At 31.9% G+C, this 19,196-nt stretch overlaps 1 protein-coding gene across 9 annotated transcripts in view; it reads right to left on the minus strand.

The window, feature by feature from the left end:
* LOC127733285 (myoferlin-like) overlaps positions 1-19,196 on the minus strand; it is a 100,723-nt gene that overhangs the window by 38,030 nt on the left and 43,497 nt on the right. For 5 of the 9 annotated variants that reach the window (XM_052242632.1, XM_052242629.1, XM_052242631.1 and 2 more), the window contains exons 25-34: positions 18,607-18,721; positions 15,771-15,873; positions 12,431-12,561; positions 11,225-11,248; positions 9,433-9,600; positions 8,453-8,519; positions 7,780-7,857; positions 6,993-7,174; positions 5,739-5,888; positions 5,343-5,381 (exon numbers count right to left, since the gene is read on the minus strand). In XM_052242632.1, coding sequence (XP_052098592.1) covers positions 5,343-5,381; positions 5,739-5,888; positions 6,993-7,174; positions 7,780-7,857; positions 8,453-8,519; positions 9,433-9,600; positions 11,225-11,248; positions 12,431-12,561; positions 15,771-15,873; positions 18,607-18,721 — 1,057 coding nt within the window. The remainder of the gene's footprint in view (positions 1-5,342; positions 5,382-5,738; positions 5,889-6,992; positions 7,175-7,779; positions 7,858-8,452; positions 8,520-9,432; positions 9,601-11,224; positions 11,249-12,430; positions 12,562-15,770; positions 15,874-18,606; positions 18,722-19,196) is intronic. The other 4 variants (XM_052242627.1, XM_052242633.1, XM_052242626.1 and 1 more) reach the window with 3 other exon arrangements.

Raw genomic sequence — 19,196 nt, forward strand, 5'->3', positions numbered from 1 at the left:
GTACACCTTACAATCATTCCATACACCAAATATAGTAGACCTATTGCATACAGTATAAGAAAAACAGACCAAAACACAAAAACTTAACTATAACCACTGAACCATGAAAATGAGGGCAAGGTCAGATGACACCTGCTAGTTGGACATGTACACCTTACAGTCCTTCCATACACCAAATATACTAGACCTATTGCTTATAGTATCTGAGATATGGACTTGACCACCAAAACTTAACCTTGTTCACTGATCCATGAAATGAGGTCGAGGTCAAGTGAAAACTGTCTGACGGGCATGAGGACCTTGCAAGGTACGCACATACCAAATATAGTTATCCTATTACTTATAATAAGAGAGAATTTAACATTACAAAAAATCTTAACTTTTTTTTCAAGTAGTCACTGAACCATGAAAATGAGGTCAAGGACATTGGACATGTGACTGACGGAAACTTCGTAACATGAGGCATCCATATACAAAGTATGAAGCATCCAGACCTTCCACCTTCTAAAATATAAAGCTTTTAAGAAGTTAGCTAACGCCGCCTGATCACTATCCCTATGTCGAGCTTTCTGCGACAAAAGTCGCAGGCTCGACAAAAAAACCATCAACAAATGAAGATTCATATTTTGTTGCTGCTTTGTTCTAATTAATTCACAATTTTTTCTGATTATACATTATACACATTTATCATCTATACCTCTAAAAAAATTATAAATAGCAAAACAGGTTTGGTAAATTTTGTTTCATTTTTAACAAGAGTGCACATGCTGAAATGTCTCGCCTTCTTTACTAATCATTGATATTATGTTGATAGTCCTAAATATAAAGCTTTATTACAACTGTCACATAAACTTATTATTAACCAAGTAAACTAAACATTGACCAATGAACCATGAAAATGAGGTCAAGGTCAGATGAACCATGCTAGGCAGGAATGTACAGCTAACAATTCTTCCATACAACAAATATAGTTGACCTATTGCTTTTAGTTTAAGAAAAACAGACCAAAACACAAAAACTTAACACTGAGCGATGAAACTTGAAAATGAGGTCAAGGTCAAATAAAACCTGCGTGACTGACAAATAGATCATAAAATATTTCCATACACCAAATATAGTTGAACTATTGCATATAGTATTAGAAAAAAATACCAAAACTCAAAAACTTAACTTTGACCACTGAACCATGAAAATGAGGTCAAGGTCAGATGACAGCTGCTAGCTAGACATGTACACCTTACAATCATTCCATACACCAAATATAGTAGACCTATTGCATACAGTATAAGAAAAACAGACCAAAACACAAAAACTTAACTATAACCACTGAACCATGAAAATGAGGTCAAGGTCAGATGACACCTGCCAGTTGGACATGTACACCTTACAGTCCTTCCATACACCGAATATACTAGACCTATTGCTTATAGTATCTGAGATATGGACTTGACCACCAAAACTTAACCTTGTTCACTGATCCATGAAATGAGGTCGAGGTCAAGTGAAAACTGTCTGACGGGCATGAGGACCTTGCAAGGTACGCACATACCAAATATAGTTATCCTATTACTTATAATAAGAGAGAAATTAACATTACAAAAAATCTTAACTTTTTTTTCAAGTAGTCATTGAACCATGAAAATGAGGTCAAGGACATTGGACATGTGACTGACGGAAACTTCGTAACATGAGGCATCCATATACAAAGTATGAAGCATCCAGACCTTCCACCTTCTAAAATATAAAGCTTTTAAGAAGTTAGCTAACGCCGCCTGATCACTATCCCTATGTCGAGCTTTCTGCGACAAAAGTCGCAGGCTCGACAAAAAAACCATCAACAAATGAAGATTCATATTTTGTTGCTGCTTTGTTCTAATTAATTCACAATTTTTTCTGATTATACATTATACACATTTATCATCTATACCTCTAAAAAAATTATAAATAGCAAAACAGGTTTGGTAAATTTTGTTTCATTTTTAACAAGAGTGCACATGCTGAAATGTCTCGCCTTCTTTACTAATCATTGATATTATGTTGATAGTCCTAAATATAAAGCTTTATTACAACTGTCACATAAACTTATTATTAACCAAGTAAACTAAACATTGACCAATGAACCATGAAAATGAGGTCAAGGTCAGATGAACCATGCTAGGCAGGAATGTACAGCTAACAATTCTTCCATACAACAAATATAGTTGACCTATTGCTTTTAGTTTAAGAAAAACAGACCAAAACACAAAAACTTAACACTGAGCGATGAAACTTGAAAATGAGGTCAAGGTCAAATAAAACCTGCGTGACTGACAAATAGATCATAAAATATTTCCATACACCAAATATAGTTGAACTATTGCATATAGTATTAGAAAAAAAGACCAAAACTCAAAAACTTAACTTTGACCACTGAACCATGAAAATGAGGTCAAGGTCAGATGACAGCTGCTAGCTAGACATGTACACCTTACAATCATTCCATACACCAAATATAGTAGACCTATTGCATACAGTAAAAGAAAAACAGACCAAAACACAAAAACCTAACTATAACCACTGAACCATGAAAATGAGGTCAAGGTCAGATGACACCTGCCAGTTGGACATGTACACCTTACAGTCCTTCCATACACCGAATATACTAGACCTATTGCTTATAGTATCTGAGATATGGACTTGACCACCAAAACTTAACCTTGTTCACTGATCCATGAAATGAGGTCGAGGTCAAGTGAAAACTGTCTGACGGGCATGAGGACCTTGCAAGGTACGCACATACCAAATATAGTTATCCTATTACTTATAATAAGAGAGAAATTAACATTACAAAAAATCTTAACTTTTTTTTCAAGTAGTCACTGAACCATGAAAATGAGGTCAAGGACATTGGACATGTGACTGACGGAAACTTCGTAACATGAGGCATCCATATACAAAGTATGAAGCATCCAGACCTTCCACCTTCTAAAATATAAAGCTTTTAAGAAGTTAGCTAACGCCGCCTGATCACTATCCCTATGTCGAGCTTTCTGCGACAAAAGTCGCAGGCTCGACAAAAAAAACCATCAACAAATGAAGATTCATATTTTGTTGCTGCTTTGTTCTAATTAATTCACAATTTTTTCTGATTATACATTATACACATTTATCATCTATACCTCTAAAAAAATTATAAATAGCAAAACAGGTTTGGTAAATTTTGTTTCATTTTTAACAAGAGTGCACATGCTGAAATGTCTCGCCTTCTTTACTAATCATTGATATTATGTTGATAGTCCTAAATATAAAGCTTTATTACAACTGTCACATAAACTTATTATTAACCAAGTAAACTAAACATTGACCAATGAACCATGAAAATGAGGTCAAGGTCAGATGAACCATGCTAGGCAGGAATGTACAGCTAACAATTCTTCCATACAACAAATATAGTTGACCTATTGCTTTTAGTTTAAGAAAAACAGACCAAAACACAAAAACTTAACACTGAGCGATGAAACTTGAAAATGAGGTCAAGGTCAAATAAAACCTGCTAACTGACAAATAGATCATAAAATATTTCCATACACCAAATATAGTTGAACTATTGCATATAGTATTAGAAAAAAAGACCAAAACTCAAAAACTTAACTTTGACCACTGAACCATGAAAATGAGGTCAAGGTCAGATGACAGCTGCTAGCTAGACATGTACACCTTACAATCATTCCATACACCAAATATAGTAGACCTATTGCATACAGTATAAGAAAAACAGACCAAAACACAAAAACTTAACTATAACCACTGAACCATGAAAATGAGGTCAAGGTCAGATGACACCTGCCAGTTGGACATGTACACCTTACAGTCCTTCCATACACCGAATATACTAGACCTATTGCTTATAGTATCTGAGATATGGACTTGACCACCAAAACTTAACCTTGTTCACTGATCCATGAAATGAGGTCGAGGTCAAGTGAAAACTGTCTGACGGGCATGAGGACCTTGCAAGGTACGCACATACCAAATATAGTTATCCTATTACTTATAATAAGAGAGAATTTAACATTACAAAAAATCTTAACTTTTTTTTCAAGTAGTCATTGAACCATGAAAATGAGGTCAAGGACATTGGACATGTGACTGACGGAAACTTCGTAACATGAGGCATCCATATACAAAGTATGAAGCATCCAGACCTTCCACCTTCTAAAATATAAAGCTTTTAAGAAGTTAGCTAACGCCGCCTGATCACTATCCCTATGTCGAGCTTTCTGCGACAAAAGTCGCAGGCTCGACAAAAATAAACAGAATAAGGAAAAAGAATGTGTACAACACCTGTACAAAGCCTACAACAACAAAAATAGTAAATTCTCACCTCCTTTGAAAGTCATTAAGAAGAAAAAAAATGCATATTGATTCAAACAAACAAATAAAATATTGTTTAATCAGTATCATAGTCGACTATCAAAGTCGAAATTCCAAATGAAGTTTTACTATTGAAGTCAGAGCATCATGACCCTAAATAATCCCCCACATAGACATCCTGGCTTAGGGCCTGCCCTTTATCCAAGAAACAAATGAGGACACATATAAGTATCTGCATGCTTAAAAATAGAAATTTTCATACAGAAGTTTTAGAAAAAAGAAATATTTGTGGTTGAATGTGCTTTTCTCCTTTAAAAAAAAAAAAAAAAAGATTTATTTCAGATAAAAATAATTGTGTTAAAATATCAGAATGATTCATATACTTTGATAAAAGTAACTTAGTCTACAGCAAATACCAAAATTTGCAATGAAGAAAACAAAAATACAGTCAAGCCTGTATATAAAGATCACCCCTAGTACCAGAGAAAATTAACCTTATAACATAGGTGGCCTTCAAATTTAGAAACAAAATACATAGGTATTACTACAAAGGGACAAGAAGAGGTTAGCCTGACAAGACAGGTTTTTGATTAAAAGAGGTGATCTTTATAGCAGGTTTGACTGTACAACAGATTATTATAAAAACATGACCAGAATTTATTATGTTATAATTATTTTATGTTAAACAAGCATAAATAAGAAAAATTTCTGATACAAAAATACGGGAAAATATACTGTTTTTTTTTTTTTTATTAAGTTTGATAAAAAAAAAACTTTTAAGATTAACAGATCAATTTTCAATACAAGATATGGAATTTACAGGTTGAAAACTCTTCCGAATTAAAGAATTTAAAAGTCTTTACTGGTGTATCATGTGAGAATTAAAGTAAATTTAGATTATAGTTAACTACAAAACTGCTACAATGCAAAACTTCAACCATGAAGTTAAATTATAATATCAAACATGATGCAAACTACTTGGTACTAACCGACTCTGATTCAGATGTACTACTTTGTTTGGTTGGGGCCTATTGAATATGCATTTAACAGTATTTTAATCAAATGATAGAAATTATTGAGCAGATATTTTCTGTTCTGTAAGAAATTATTTTTAATGGTCAAACTTCATTATCATATAAAAAAAATAAAACTATTTTTTATTATTATAGTTATTATTAGAAATCATTTGGTCTATGAATGATTTATTGCATGCCCATTTTAGTAAATAAAAAAATATATACTATGAAACTATTTGTCTATCAATGCTTTATTATATGCCCATTTTAGTAAATACCAAGTTATATACTATTATGTTCATAATATATTTCATCAATAAATTATGTTTTTTTTTCTGAAGTTTTACAACAAACTGTACTTTCTCTTACCAAGAATAATTCAAAAGCTGCCAGAAGTTCTCCTCCATGGTCATTGTTACGTTTTATTTCGTACCACTGTAACACTGGCATGCGAGCATCTGCAGGATCAAGTTTGACCATTGGTTGTGCCACACATCTTCCCAAAAATTCATTTGCCCCCTGAAATAGAGTTTCAAAATATAAGGACTTTATATTAAAATGAATATTCAAAACTTATTTCCTTGAAATGTGCAAATGATCAAAGGCCGCAGTGATTGTGATAAAATATAATGACAGGAGGTGACTAACTTAAATGTCTTGCCAGCTGCAATATTGGATTTTGTTAAATGCTTAGAACTAAAGAACGAGTAAACTCACTGGTCAAATAAAATCTGTTCAGTACACATGTTCAAGTACATGTATTCAATATACATGAATAAAATTGAGAATGGAAACGGGGAATGTTTCAAAGAGACAACAACTCGACCAAGGAGTAGAAAACAGCTGAAGGCCACAATGAGTCTTCAACAAAGGGAGAAAATCTTGCACCTGGAGGAGGGCTTTAGCTGGCCCCTAAACATAAATGTATACTAGTATAGAGAAAATGGATGTCACACTAAACTCCGAAACATATAAATGAACCATAATTAAAAAAACATACAAGTCTTAACAAAGACCAGAGGTTCCTTACTTGGGACAGGCGCAAAAATGCAGCGGAGATCTCAACCCTCCCCTATACCTCTAGCCAATGTAAAATAAATAAACACACAGCAATACGCACAGTAAAACTCAGTTTAAAAGAAGTCAATAGTCCGATGTTAGAATAGGTAACAGAAGAAACTAAGCAAAATGACAATGACAAAATAAATTAACAAAGGACTACTAGCAGTTACTGAAATGCCAGCTCCAGACCTCAATTAAACTGATTGAAAGATTATGTCTTCATCATATGAAAATCAAGCACAATCCCTCCTGTTAGGGGTTTAGTATAAGAATACTTTCAAACTATCATGTATAAATTCTGAGCTACTAACTTTATCCACAAAATTGAATGACAGGTAGAAATGAGATCAAGGTCAAATGATATGTCAGACAAACATATACTCTTTGCAACAAAACCACATACCAAATACAGTTGCACTGTTGTCATGCACTGAAAAACAAACCTGACTCTGAAATACTTTTCCTGATAACTCGTTTGCTTTGAAGTCAAAGCCATATGAAATATGTAAGATTTATTAAAATATATAATTTTAGAATATACATGTATACATATGTACTTACAAATTTATCATGATCATATATCTCTATAGTAATATTTGGTGGCTGAGCCTCAATTACTCTAGGATCTCCATAAATATCAAGTTCTTCAAATATCAGTGTTTGATCCCAGCACGGACAAAGAGACTTTTTCACTTGTTCAGTTACCATACTGTTAGTCAGGAATGATACTCTTGCATAGGGATCTGTTTTAAATAGAAATTAATATGAATAAACATGATGTATATTATTAAACAGATGAACTATAAATAGCATTTACAAGGAAGTTTTGCTTCTTGCTATTGGACTGTTAACAAAAGTGGACCAGCCTCATACAACAAGATATGCAAATTTATTCCATTTACCATATGCTTAATCTATTCCAAATTAGCTTGTGGTAAATTTATTGGAATATGTCATGCTAAGATAAGCTTAATTTGATTTGCAATATACCTGTACAAAAATAAATAATTCATTGGATCCATTTATATTTAACATATGCTGAAACAGCCTTTCAGCATGTTAGTAAGCTAGATTCCTATACTTCATAGACACGAAAAATATAAGCTGCTTAAACAAAACAAAATTAAGATACTGGAATGATTTTTTATTGGAAATTTTCAGTTAGTAAATTGTGCAACTTTGGCAATTGTTATTTCTTTTGATGCTCACAAACAATCTATTTGGTTTCCACCAAATTATTTTTGACTTGACTATACCTGATTGCTATCCGAAAACATGAGTTAGACTTACACGAACTAATATCATGCATTTATATTTTATACATTGTTCATTATGAAAACCTAGTTACCTGATAATCCTGTATCATCTCCTGCCAGGAGGTCTCGGGCCTGGTATATATAACATCTCAACTGGTACTTGTATGGTTCTATAATTAAGGCAATTTATATTTAAGGTAATCCATATCATATAAAGTCACACATTACTGCTTTCAAGTTTTTTTTAGATGTCTCCAGAAACTCACTAAGTCTTTTAGATTCATCTTTTTGTTTTGTATTTGCATAATGTTTTCTTGTTTGGATATATCTTTACTTATGTGATTAAACTCACCAATGCTGAATTTTGCTACTTCATTGGCTAAGTGTGATCAAATGACCAAGCTCTATTTAACATCATTCTGTTTTCCCCAAAATAGAATGGACCAGTAAAATTGTGCTGATTTTTTTCAAGAATTCAATGCCAATCAATTTTTTTAAAATCTACTCAAACTATTTTATAAACCTTAGGAAAAACTATTCACAGTTTGCTTTAACCATCATTAATTTTAAACCATTAAACCTTTACAATTTGAAAGCAATGGAGATGTAATCACAGTGATATACCATTCCGCTGTTGCATGATTTTCTACCCTCCTCTTTAGCACTAAAACCTTAAGAAATGAGCACTTTGTTAATACATTTACACAAAGAGTCGCATAATCAAATATGTAGTACAATGTACAAGTGATCTCTTGATACACTTACTATCAAATGTTAGAAACATCCTAGGTGCTGTAAGGTTGGATTCAATATTCTCCTTGTCGTCTTCATCCTACAACAATACAGTACAATTTGTTTATTCCAAGTCCTTCAGAGGGGCGATGTCAAAGATACAATCATAATTGAGCTATATCAACATATACATACTAAACTGTACAAAGAATACAATGTATATAACCAGTGTTATACTTATAATAATAATATAGACAATTTTAAATGTTCAGTTTCCTGGGTTGTGTAGTGCACAAGGGAAGCTAAATTTTGATTAGATTGATTGCTTAGCTTGAATAGACAATTCTCCATGTGTCTACCAGTAAACCAGCAAAGCAAGCAGTTCAAATATATACACTGGTATATACAAAATACTCAAAGGATTTATCATGGAACACTACATGCCCACAAAGATTTTTTTGTTTTCAAGTGTTCTGTGTTTTTGTCTGTTTTTTCTATTGTCTGTATCTTTTGTCTTGTTCATGTATCATCCACTAGATTTCAAAGTTGTATTCCCCTTTTGATCACCCCAGGTTATGATGGGGTTTATGTTGGTCAGTCTTTAGTTTTCTATGTAGTTTTTAGTAGAATCTTATTTGTCTTTTCATCATATTTCTTTTTTGGCCATTGTGTTGTTAGTTTCTCTTTGACTTCAAAGTTTTGATTGTCCATTGAGTATGTTATGCCATTTTTTAATATACTTTCAAATGGTTTGGTATCATCAACCCAATATGGTATGGTAATTTAATGCCACCATAAGTGTTGATCAAAAATGATAATCTTTTAAGAATGCCTTTAATCATTTTGACTATCTTATAACTATTCTAAATGATAATCTTTTTTACACAGATTTCATAAGCAAAAAATTGTGAAATAAAATTTTAAATTCAATTGTATAATTATTCTACTATAGTTTTCTTTAAATAATTCACCTGTGTCTGCAACTCAAAAGAAAAAGTCAAACTGTAGCATACCTCTACTTGAAGGCTAAAGAAACAAGGGGCCCCTAGTGTTTCTGCCACCATCTTTCTGTGCCATCTTCTTCGTCTGACCAGATCCATTGTTCTCTCTTCCAGATGAAACTTCAAATTGAACAGGGGAGCATACTCCCATCCTTCTTTCATTTCACCCATCTTCTTTGCCTAAAACAATTTAGTACAAAAATATAGATTTCAAAATGATCTTTTACATTCATTTCAAGATCTTTTGTAAGAGTTCATGCTCAAGTCTGCTCATGATTTAGAAGATACCTTAAAGTGTATAATAAACTTTAAATTATCAAAATGAATTGATTCCAGTATAAAGGTATTACATTTTTAAGAATGCTTTAAATGGATATTTGTTTTCCTATGATATTCTAAAATTCAAAAACAAAAATTTTGACATATGAATTCATGAACTGTTAAGTCAAAACTACTTTTAAAAAAAAATAATTTAAATTCATATCTAAAAAAATAATGTCAATTTTTTTAGAAATCTGATCCACAAAATTTTTATTTTTCAATGGTTCTAAAATAAATAAGTAAAACATCAACTTCTAAAAGATAAATATAGAATCAAAACTATCATTCAATTTTGAGACATAAGAACTAGACAAAGCTTTCATGCTGGTCAAGATGTAAAAATGCTTACTGTTAAGTTCAAAAAGTTTAAAACAAAAAAAACTTCAATGAATAATCTTGAGTTACGAGTCATGCATGGAAATAAAAAAATTCCTTTTTAATTTCAATTTTTAGATTGATCTAAACTTTATGAGAATCTAAATTCAACAACATGCTAACAGATAGACATTATCAGGATGTTTATCATTTCTATGTTTAAAACAGTACCATTCAAAATACAGTTCTACTAATGCAATGTTCAAATTTATACATAATTAGACATTAATCAATCTTAAAATCTCGTTTTCATCTCCATTCATCCACTACTAAAGAACCCTGCACAAATTCCATTGAAAATTTTTTCCAATGCATTAGAATATAAACGCAACTGTTATTCATGCTAACATCAATCTTAAAATTTACTACCACAAATTGAGGTTTTCTGGCTAATTTGGCATACACCAGAAACTTCAATTTATGTTAAAAAAAATAATTTTGATGTTTACTAATAATAGATTATTTCCTAGAACAAAATGACAGAAGAATGACTTTAAAGAAAATTGGTAAAACTGACTGAAAAATATACCTTATTTTTGTCACTGGTTTTCTACACAAAAATGGTTTAAATATATAATGTTATGAATTATTAAAAAGACATGCAGAAAACACTTTCTAACATTTCCTGGATTTATAAAATTATAAAACCTGGACAAGGTGAATACCTTATAGCCCCTACCCCTGGAGTTGAGGGATGAGTACACACAATACTTAATTAATTAGCAGTGTAACAAAATATAAAACAAAGAACATTTATTGGATACAATTTCTTGCGCCAAAAGATGCTTTATATGTCTAGTAAATGTATGCAACAAAGCTTCATACAAATAAGCTTTATATAGTCAGTAAATGAACTGATGGCTGAATATAATTATATTTTAACACTGTATTAGTATAATGTATGCTGAACACTTTGTGAACACCAGTATGCTACATTAACTTAATTTATTATGAAGCAACCGGTTAAGTTCATACATTCATGCAATTATTTTTAAAAGAAAAAAACAACCACTTGGAAGCGCCTTTTCAAACATTAGTAATTCAACATCACTAAACAATCAGGCCTGATGCAATAAGAGGAAAATTTTCATCACTTCAATTCACTCACTTTAGCTTTAGCTTTAGACCTAATCTGTAATTTGTAATTAATAAATGTATGGATTTTTTTTCACCAAAATAATAATAATATCTAATATCAGCCATATGAAATATTTCATATTGTTTTGTTATTTGTTTTTTGTTTGCTTCATACTGATCTGATCTGTCAAGTCCTTTTCAACCATTTTTTAAAGTTTGTCCTTACATTGTGATGTTACACCACTGTCCCTGACAAGGGGAAGGGTTGAGTGTAAATAAACATGTTTTACAGTATAGAATAAGGGTTTTGTTCATTGTTAAAGGCCATATATGTCATTTGTTCTTAAATGGATAGTTGTCTCATTGTCAAACATACCAAATCTCTATATTTTTATATTTATAAATTAATTTGACAGGAATTGACTGGGGCTATCTTGTGTAAAAACAACATCAATTTTGAATATATTTATCCTATTTCTAGACCAGCAAGACCACAAAAGTACTAAGCTTTGAGGAAAACAGTTCTGTGTATGGCAGTCTTCAGAAGGTAGAATTTAACCAATAATCCAGACCTTTGTACTTTTCCTAGATTTTAGGCTATACCAGGACTTGCAACTGAATATATTTATTCCTAAAGTGTATCTATATTACAAACAAATTAAGGAGTTACATTCTTGTACGTTTTGGTAATTCTCAGGATTTTCAGACCTCTGTTCTGTGTAGACCGGATAGAGAAGGATAGCTCATTTCTAAAAATTTGCCATTTTTCACCAATTCAAATTTTCAAAGTTAAAATTTTGTCTAAACAGCAATTCAAATATTCAAAATCATCAATAAATTACCCAAGTTGAGAGGACATGACTGATTTTGAAATATATATCAAACACCTAACCTCTAAAAGTATGGAATTCAATTGTAAATGTCAAAAGGGTGTTAATTCTTATATATAAACCTTGAAAAGCTGATAAAACAAAAAGGACTAAAAGTATAGACAAACCAAACCAAGGAGCTAGAGCTATGCATGAGGGCAATACATTACTTAATCAATAAATAGATAATTTAAACCCAGTAGCACTGGTCATGAAAACAAGAAAGATAACCTGCAGACTGAAAAACAATATTTAATTTGAACTGAAAAATTTAATACAGATAAAAGCAGGTCATTTACAATAAGACTATATCCTTACTTATGAGATTTAAAAACAATTGGAAATATATCACATGGCAATTCACTTACTTCCTGTTTCTTTTGTTTTGTTGAGTCAACCAGACGTCTGTTACGAACCCAACGTCTCCTACGACACAAATGGTATGTTTTCTCTACTGGCCCATACCCACCAATGGTAGCTTCTACACAGTATTCGAAACCTGTTAGAAAATACCAAACGTAGAATTTAACACTTTATATTATAACCATAACCAAAAACTCAATATGTTTGTCAATCTACAGCCATTTAAAAGAAAGAATGACATCCAAACTACTAGGTATAAACGATTGAAAACATGGACTTTTCAATAATATGAAAGAAATAATAACCATTGTCCCCTCAAATAGACCCACCCTATCATCAGTATGAGAGTGGCCTTATAATAAGAGTCTTTTTTCTGAATTGGAGTGTGTACCAGTGGAATAAAAAAGAATGATATCACCATAATCAGGTTCAAATGATAAGAAACACTGACCCTTTTAATTTATAGAAAAGAAATAATATATCATAAGTCCCCTCTCATAGGACCACTCAATCACCAAAATGGAAGTGGTCTTACAAATGCGAGTTCTCTTTCTTAATGGGTCTGGGCATACCAGCAGATTTTGTACATTATCTGTACAAGCAAATGTTTGAAGTCAGTGTAATTTATTGTTTGCTCTTTGTTTGTCCAAATATGTTGATCTGCTTATACTTTATTAACATTTATAGTTTATAAATTTTAACCCGAATAAGAAATAAGGACCGTTTTTTAATGGAATTGATGGAGTAGGTACATCAGCTTATGTGAAGACTTGAACAGTAAATACTTGAGGTAGCAATACACAGTTAGGAAAAAAACTTAAAATTGACACTCATAATTTTTAAACATCCTCTTTCCCTTCCTTTCTAACAAATAAGGCTTAATATTTGTGTTATGCATGTGTATATTTATAGAAAGAGAATCTTCCATAGATTTGATTTCTAATGGTTATAATGGTGAAATATAATCTCTTTTGGGTGTAACCATGGCAACAATCTGCATTTCTTTGATACAAAATATTGCATAAAAGGGGGGTGAACATGTCACAAAAGTCTCCAAAATTTGGTCCAAAGGAAAATTTCAATCAATTACAGTGATACCTTTCCTGAATCCATAGACATATATCTATCAAGAGGTCCAAAAAAAATCATATGCATTTCTGCTCGTTTTTCCATAAAATTGAATTGAAAAGATCGAGCGCAAAATCTTTGTTGATAAATACTACAATAATTTATGAACCTATGGGCGGTACGGATAGGAAAATACGGACTGTCAAACAGAAAAATTGCCTATAAAACATGCTAAAAACAATCTAAATGTTCATATAAACCCACTAAGAAGGCTATATTATTCTTCAATTATCTAAAAATCTATTTTATTGTACAAAAACTTTCATATTTAAAAAATTCACCATGGCCATAATGCGAAACTAAACTTCTAACTGTGTATTGCTACCTTAAGGATAAACATTTTTTTTTCCAATTCCACTTTAAATGGATTTCTGTGTTCTGCTAGCTTAAACGAGCAAATTGGCCTGCTAGTTTTGAAAATTGGTTCAGAAATAAATATTTTATGAAGGTTAGCAGTTGACACTGAAATGCAACAAAAAAGTGATTTGGTGAAACATGCCATGTCGAAGTGTAAATTCTCCTTTTTTAATCAAATTTCTAAAACTATACCTTCTGTGCTTGTCTTTTCTTGTTTAAAAACTTAAATTAACCTTAACAGTAGACAAATTTTACAAGTTAAAGCTATTTTAAGGCTTTAGAATGTCAATTTTGTTGTGTATTAGCATACCAAAGCCTTGGTTAAAATTTAGCAAATACTGAATTAATTTATAACAGCCGGAACAAATTTAGACTTAATTCAAGCTAAATTGTGACTTTATACTTGCTAAAATAATAAATTTGATTTAGTCGCATGAAAAAATATAAAGCGTTCCCTTCTGAGGTTTCTACATAACGCGCATTGTTTCTTTTCCAAGGGTAGCCAATAAAGTATCAATTTATGACCGAACCAAGTCTTTGTGTCAAAATGTCTATATTGGTTGCTAAGGACAATAAACAACAAAAGTAACAATACATTGTCATACTAAAAGATGTTTCTCCCTCATAATTGTATCTATAATCTAAATATCAATAGATTTGTGGTATGATTTGTCTAAAAATAAGCAATTCTGTGATTTGTCAAATGCCATAAGGTAGCAATACACAGTTAGGAAAAAAACTTAAAATTGACACTCATAATTTTTAAACATCCTCTTTCCCTTCCTTTCTAACAAATAAGGCTTAATATTTGTGTTATGCATGTGTATATTTATAGAAAGAGAATCTTCCATAGATTTGATTTCTAATGGTTATAATGGTGAAATATAATCTCTTTTGGGTGTAACCATGGCAACAATCTGCATTTCTTTGATACAAAATATTGCATAAAAGGGGGGTGAACATGTCACAAAAGTCTCCAAAATTTGGTCCAAAGGAAAATTTCAATCAATTACAGTGATACCTTTCCTGAATCCATAGACATATATCTATCAAGAGGTCCAAAAAAAATCATATGCATTTCTGCTCGTTTTTCCATAAAATTGAATTGAAAAGATCGAGCGCAAAATCTTTGTTGATAAATACTACAATAATTTATGAACCTATGGGCGGTACGGATAGGAAAATACGGACTGTCAAACAGAAAAATTGCCTATAAAACATGCTAAAAACAATCTAAATGTTCATATAAACCCACTAAGAAGGCTATATTATTCTTCAATTATCTAAAAATCTATTTTATTGTACAAAAACTTTCATATTTAAAAAATTCACCATGGCCATAATGCGAAACTAAACTTCTAACTGTGTATTGCTACCTGATGATTTCTCCAAAAGGATATATAAATAAATGATATAAAAGAGTAACTGTTGAGGTCAGTTCAGCTTTTTAAGAAAAGTTTAAAATTTAAATGAGATAGAGTGGTTTATCATTGGTTACTCCATGCTGTGGTTAAATGTTCTTTTAAAAATGCTTGGAAATAAAGATAACTGAATGATTGGTGATCTTAAAAAGCCATCTGACTGTCACCTTTTTCACTTGAGTACATAATTTGCTTTGATTAGGCAATAAGTCAATAAAGGGAATGGTTTGATTAAATTTCTGATTAAATCTGATAGTTGTTATTCAGGTATTAATTTCATTTTCTCACCTCAAAATTAGGGGATTGCTGGTCACATTTGGAAAGTGATTGTTTTTGAGAGATGATTTTACATAAAAAAAATTCCTGTTAAATGTCCTTTTACATAGGGTGACTGTTAGTGTGTGGATCGTAGAAAAGAAAGACTAATGTATTTGTTTACCTTCTTCATCCACAGCCCTACTAAGATCTATCTCCCATTCATCTTCCCAGGTCCAACCTACAGGTAACTGGATCTCTGTTCTACTGGCAAGAGGATCACCTTTCTGTAAAACAATTACAATAATTTGTGTAAGTACAAAATCAGAAACAGTACATCATGTAAAAGTCTTATTTGTGTGACAGCATCACAGAACCTTCCTGTTCTTATTAAGAGGAGTTTATATAACCTATGCTATAAAAAAAATCCTTGCTTTTTTAAAACTAGAGGCTCTCAAGAGCCTGTGTCGCTCACCTGTATTTACTGATGCTTTGGAAATCATGTAAAATAAGGTTAAAATCATAATTAATAGTATTAGATATTAAATATTATAATGATATCTAAGATAATAACAAAAAACTGCAAAATTTCTGTAAAATTACTAACTCAGGGGCAGCAACCCAACAACGGATTGTCAGATTCGTCTGAAAATTTCAGCAGGGCCTAATCTAGGATTTTGAAGAGGGAGAAGTGACTTCTCCTTCCAAGAGAGAAGGGAGAAGTGGTCAACTTCTTGGAGAAGTGAGATTCCATTACCGTTTCGGTTGCATCGTGTTTTCAAGCTTATCACTAAGGAAATTGTTTTTTATTCAATAAAAGATGTACTTGCAGTTTTTTCATATGTTATTGTACACAATGTATATATAGAAAGTTCTTAATTAAAAGGTTTAGACAATATATAGTTGTTATTTATTTATTGATACCATAATGTGTTCTAAATAAAATTTGTTGATTGGGACATGAGGGAGTAGCATAGTAATATATTCAAGATTATGATGCATTAAATTCATGTGCATCTGCCTCAATTTATTTTTAAAACTCCAGAAAAATATGATGAATTTCACATGACTGGGAATTTAATTTATATCACCACTTGTCATTGTTTTGTAAAACATTATTGAATGTCCAGGACATTTATGTTAGTTGTAGTAAATTGAGATTATCGTTAAAGATTGTAAGTCTATAAATGAAAATATATTTCAATCTCAAGTAAATTATCCGATAAAGAGCTAATTTCTATCATTTTTTAAAAATATCATCCATATCAACGAAGTGGTCATGAGAAAAAATCCACTGCTGATCACAATCTGGTCGAGTGTCGTACGTTTGCAATCACATTATCCATCAGCTGTCTTTCTACCTTTTATATTTCAATTTTTATTCAATGAACATAATAAATCTGCCGTGAATTCCCACCCTTTACCTACCGAATAGTAAAATTGATCGACTCGTGTAGGTAATAAAAATAAAACAAATCAGCTGAGTGATTACGCAACATCCTCAGATGAAAATCATCGTAAAACGATAACTTAAACAGACGGTCAGTTTTCCGTTTGAACAGTTTTGAAAGTTATATCCGAGGATGTTCAAAGTTGCCGTTGTATTTATTTAATTTGATCGTTTACAGTATTAGTCCTGGGTCGTTTCGAAAATCTCGATTTTCCTTGTCAGCCGCCATTTTTTTTACCTGTGAGACTTGTCAATCACAAGTTGTCTCCCTTTTACCGATTTTGAGAGCGATTTGACTTCGCTATGAAGTCAGTCGGCCGGCGAGATTTAGCGATTTTCAAAATTCTTTGGCGACTTAAATCGTCATTTCGCCGGCCAGATTATGGCCTGTTTCAGGGCAGATATATCTTAATCTGATGAACATTTTTGCCACCTGTCAGATTTGCTCTAAATGCTTTAGTTTCAGAGATATAAACCAAAAACTGCATTTTACCCCTATGTTCTATTTTTAACCAAGTCGGCCATGATGGTTGGAAGGCGGGGTCATTGGACAAATTTTTTAAACTAGATACCCTAATAATGATTATGGCCAAGTATGGTTAAATTTGTCTCAGTAGTTTCAGAGAAGAAGATTTTTGTAAAAGATTAAAACGTTTGTAACGAAAAATTGTTAAAAATTGACTTTAAAGGGCAATAACTCCTAAAAGGGTCGACTGACAATTTTGGTCATGATGACTTATTTGTAGATCTTACTTTGCTGAACATTATTGCTGCTTACAGTTTATCTCTATCTATAATAATATTCAAGATAATAACCGAAAACTGCAAAATTTCCTTAAAATTACCAATTCAGGGGCAGCAACCTAACATCGGGTTGTCAGATTTGTCTGAAAATTTCAGAGCAGATAGATTTTGACCTGATAATCAGTTTTAGCATATGTCAGATTTACTCTAAATGCTTTGGTTTCAGAGATATAGGCCAAAATCTACATTTTACCCCTATGTTCTATTTTTAGCCATGACGGCCATCTTGATTGGTTGGCGGGGTCATCAGACACATTTTATAAACTAGATACCCTAATAATGATTGTGGCCAAGTTTAGTTAAATTTGGCCCAGTGGTTTCAGAAGAGAAGATTTTTGTAAAAAGCTAACGACAACGGACGACAAGTGATAAGAAGGGCTCACTTGGCCCTTTGGGCCAGGTGAGCTAAATAGGGGAGTTGAGAGGTTAACATCAATGAGACAGCAACCCAATGACACAAAAACTTTATTGTAAATAAAAAATAGATTAATATTGAGAGAAAGGTGGGAAGTTTTCTGACAGACGCAAACTCATAAACTGCAAAAATCAAACACAGTACAACATTTTATCAGTCCATTCTCTTTTTCAAACTATAAAATAAATCTGTAGTTCTACTTGTTCTTGTCTTGAATATTGCACAGTTAGTGTCAACTTGATATTAAACACCCCAAAATCAATCAACGTCTGTCAAAACTGGAAACCAGTGGTAACTAAATCTTTAAAAAAAAATACTAATTTGCAGTACATAATTCTCTATTCTACTTACAACATCTGTCCATGGTCGAGAAGCCTCTACCCAGCGAGTTCCTGGCAATCGAGATTGTACTTCATATACATCCTCCATGAATGTTTTGTGTCCAGCATCTTTGTCATACAACATACTACAAATCAAATTCATCCAATAAAACATCACATAGTTAAATATCATTTCAGTGAAACTCAGACATGCAAAGTTATTTTATTTATAATGAGGGAAATGTTTCAAGTTGCAGAAGAGATGTAGTTAATTAATTGACCATCTGAATGTATGTAAAGACCATCTTATAGGCACATTACATCTGATCACTACTTTGGATTCTATGACATTTTACATACTGACATCATACAACAACCACATTCGATAAAAAGTGGCGGAAGATACCTAAGGGACATTCAAACTCATAAGTCAAAGATAAACTGGCACAGTAATACCATGGCAAAAAAATGAAAAACAATGAAAGGACAAACAACACTTTACAAAACACTTCTTAGAAAACTATAGACTGAGTAACACGAACCACAAAAAAAACAATGAAAGGACAAACAACAGTTTACAAAACACTTCTCAAAAAACTAAAGACTAAGTAACACAAATGA

The sequence above is a fragment of the Mytilus californianus genome, unplaced genomic scaffold, assembly GCF_021869535.1.
Source record: "Mytilus californianus isolate M0D057914Y unplaced genomic scaffold, xbMytCali1.0.p SCAF_3, whole genome shotgun sequence".
NCBI classification, from domain to species: domain Eukaryota; kingdom Metazoa; phylum Mollusca; class Bivalvia; order Mytilida; family Mytilidae; genus Mytilus; species Mytilus californianus.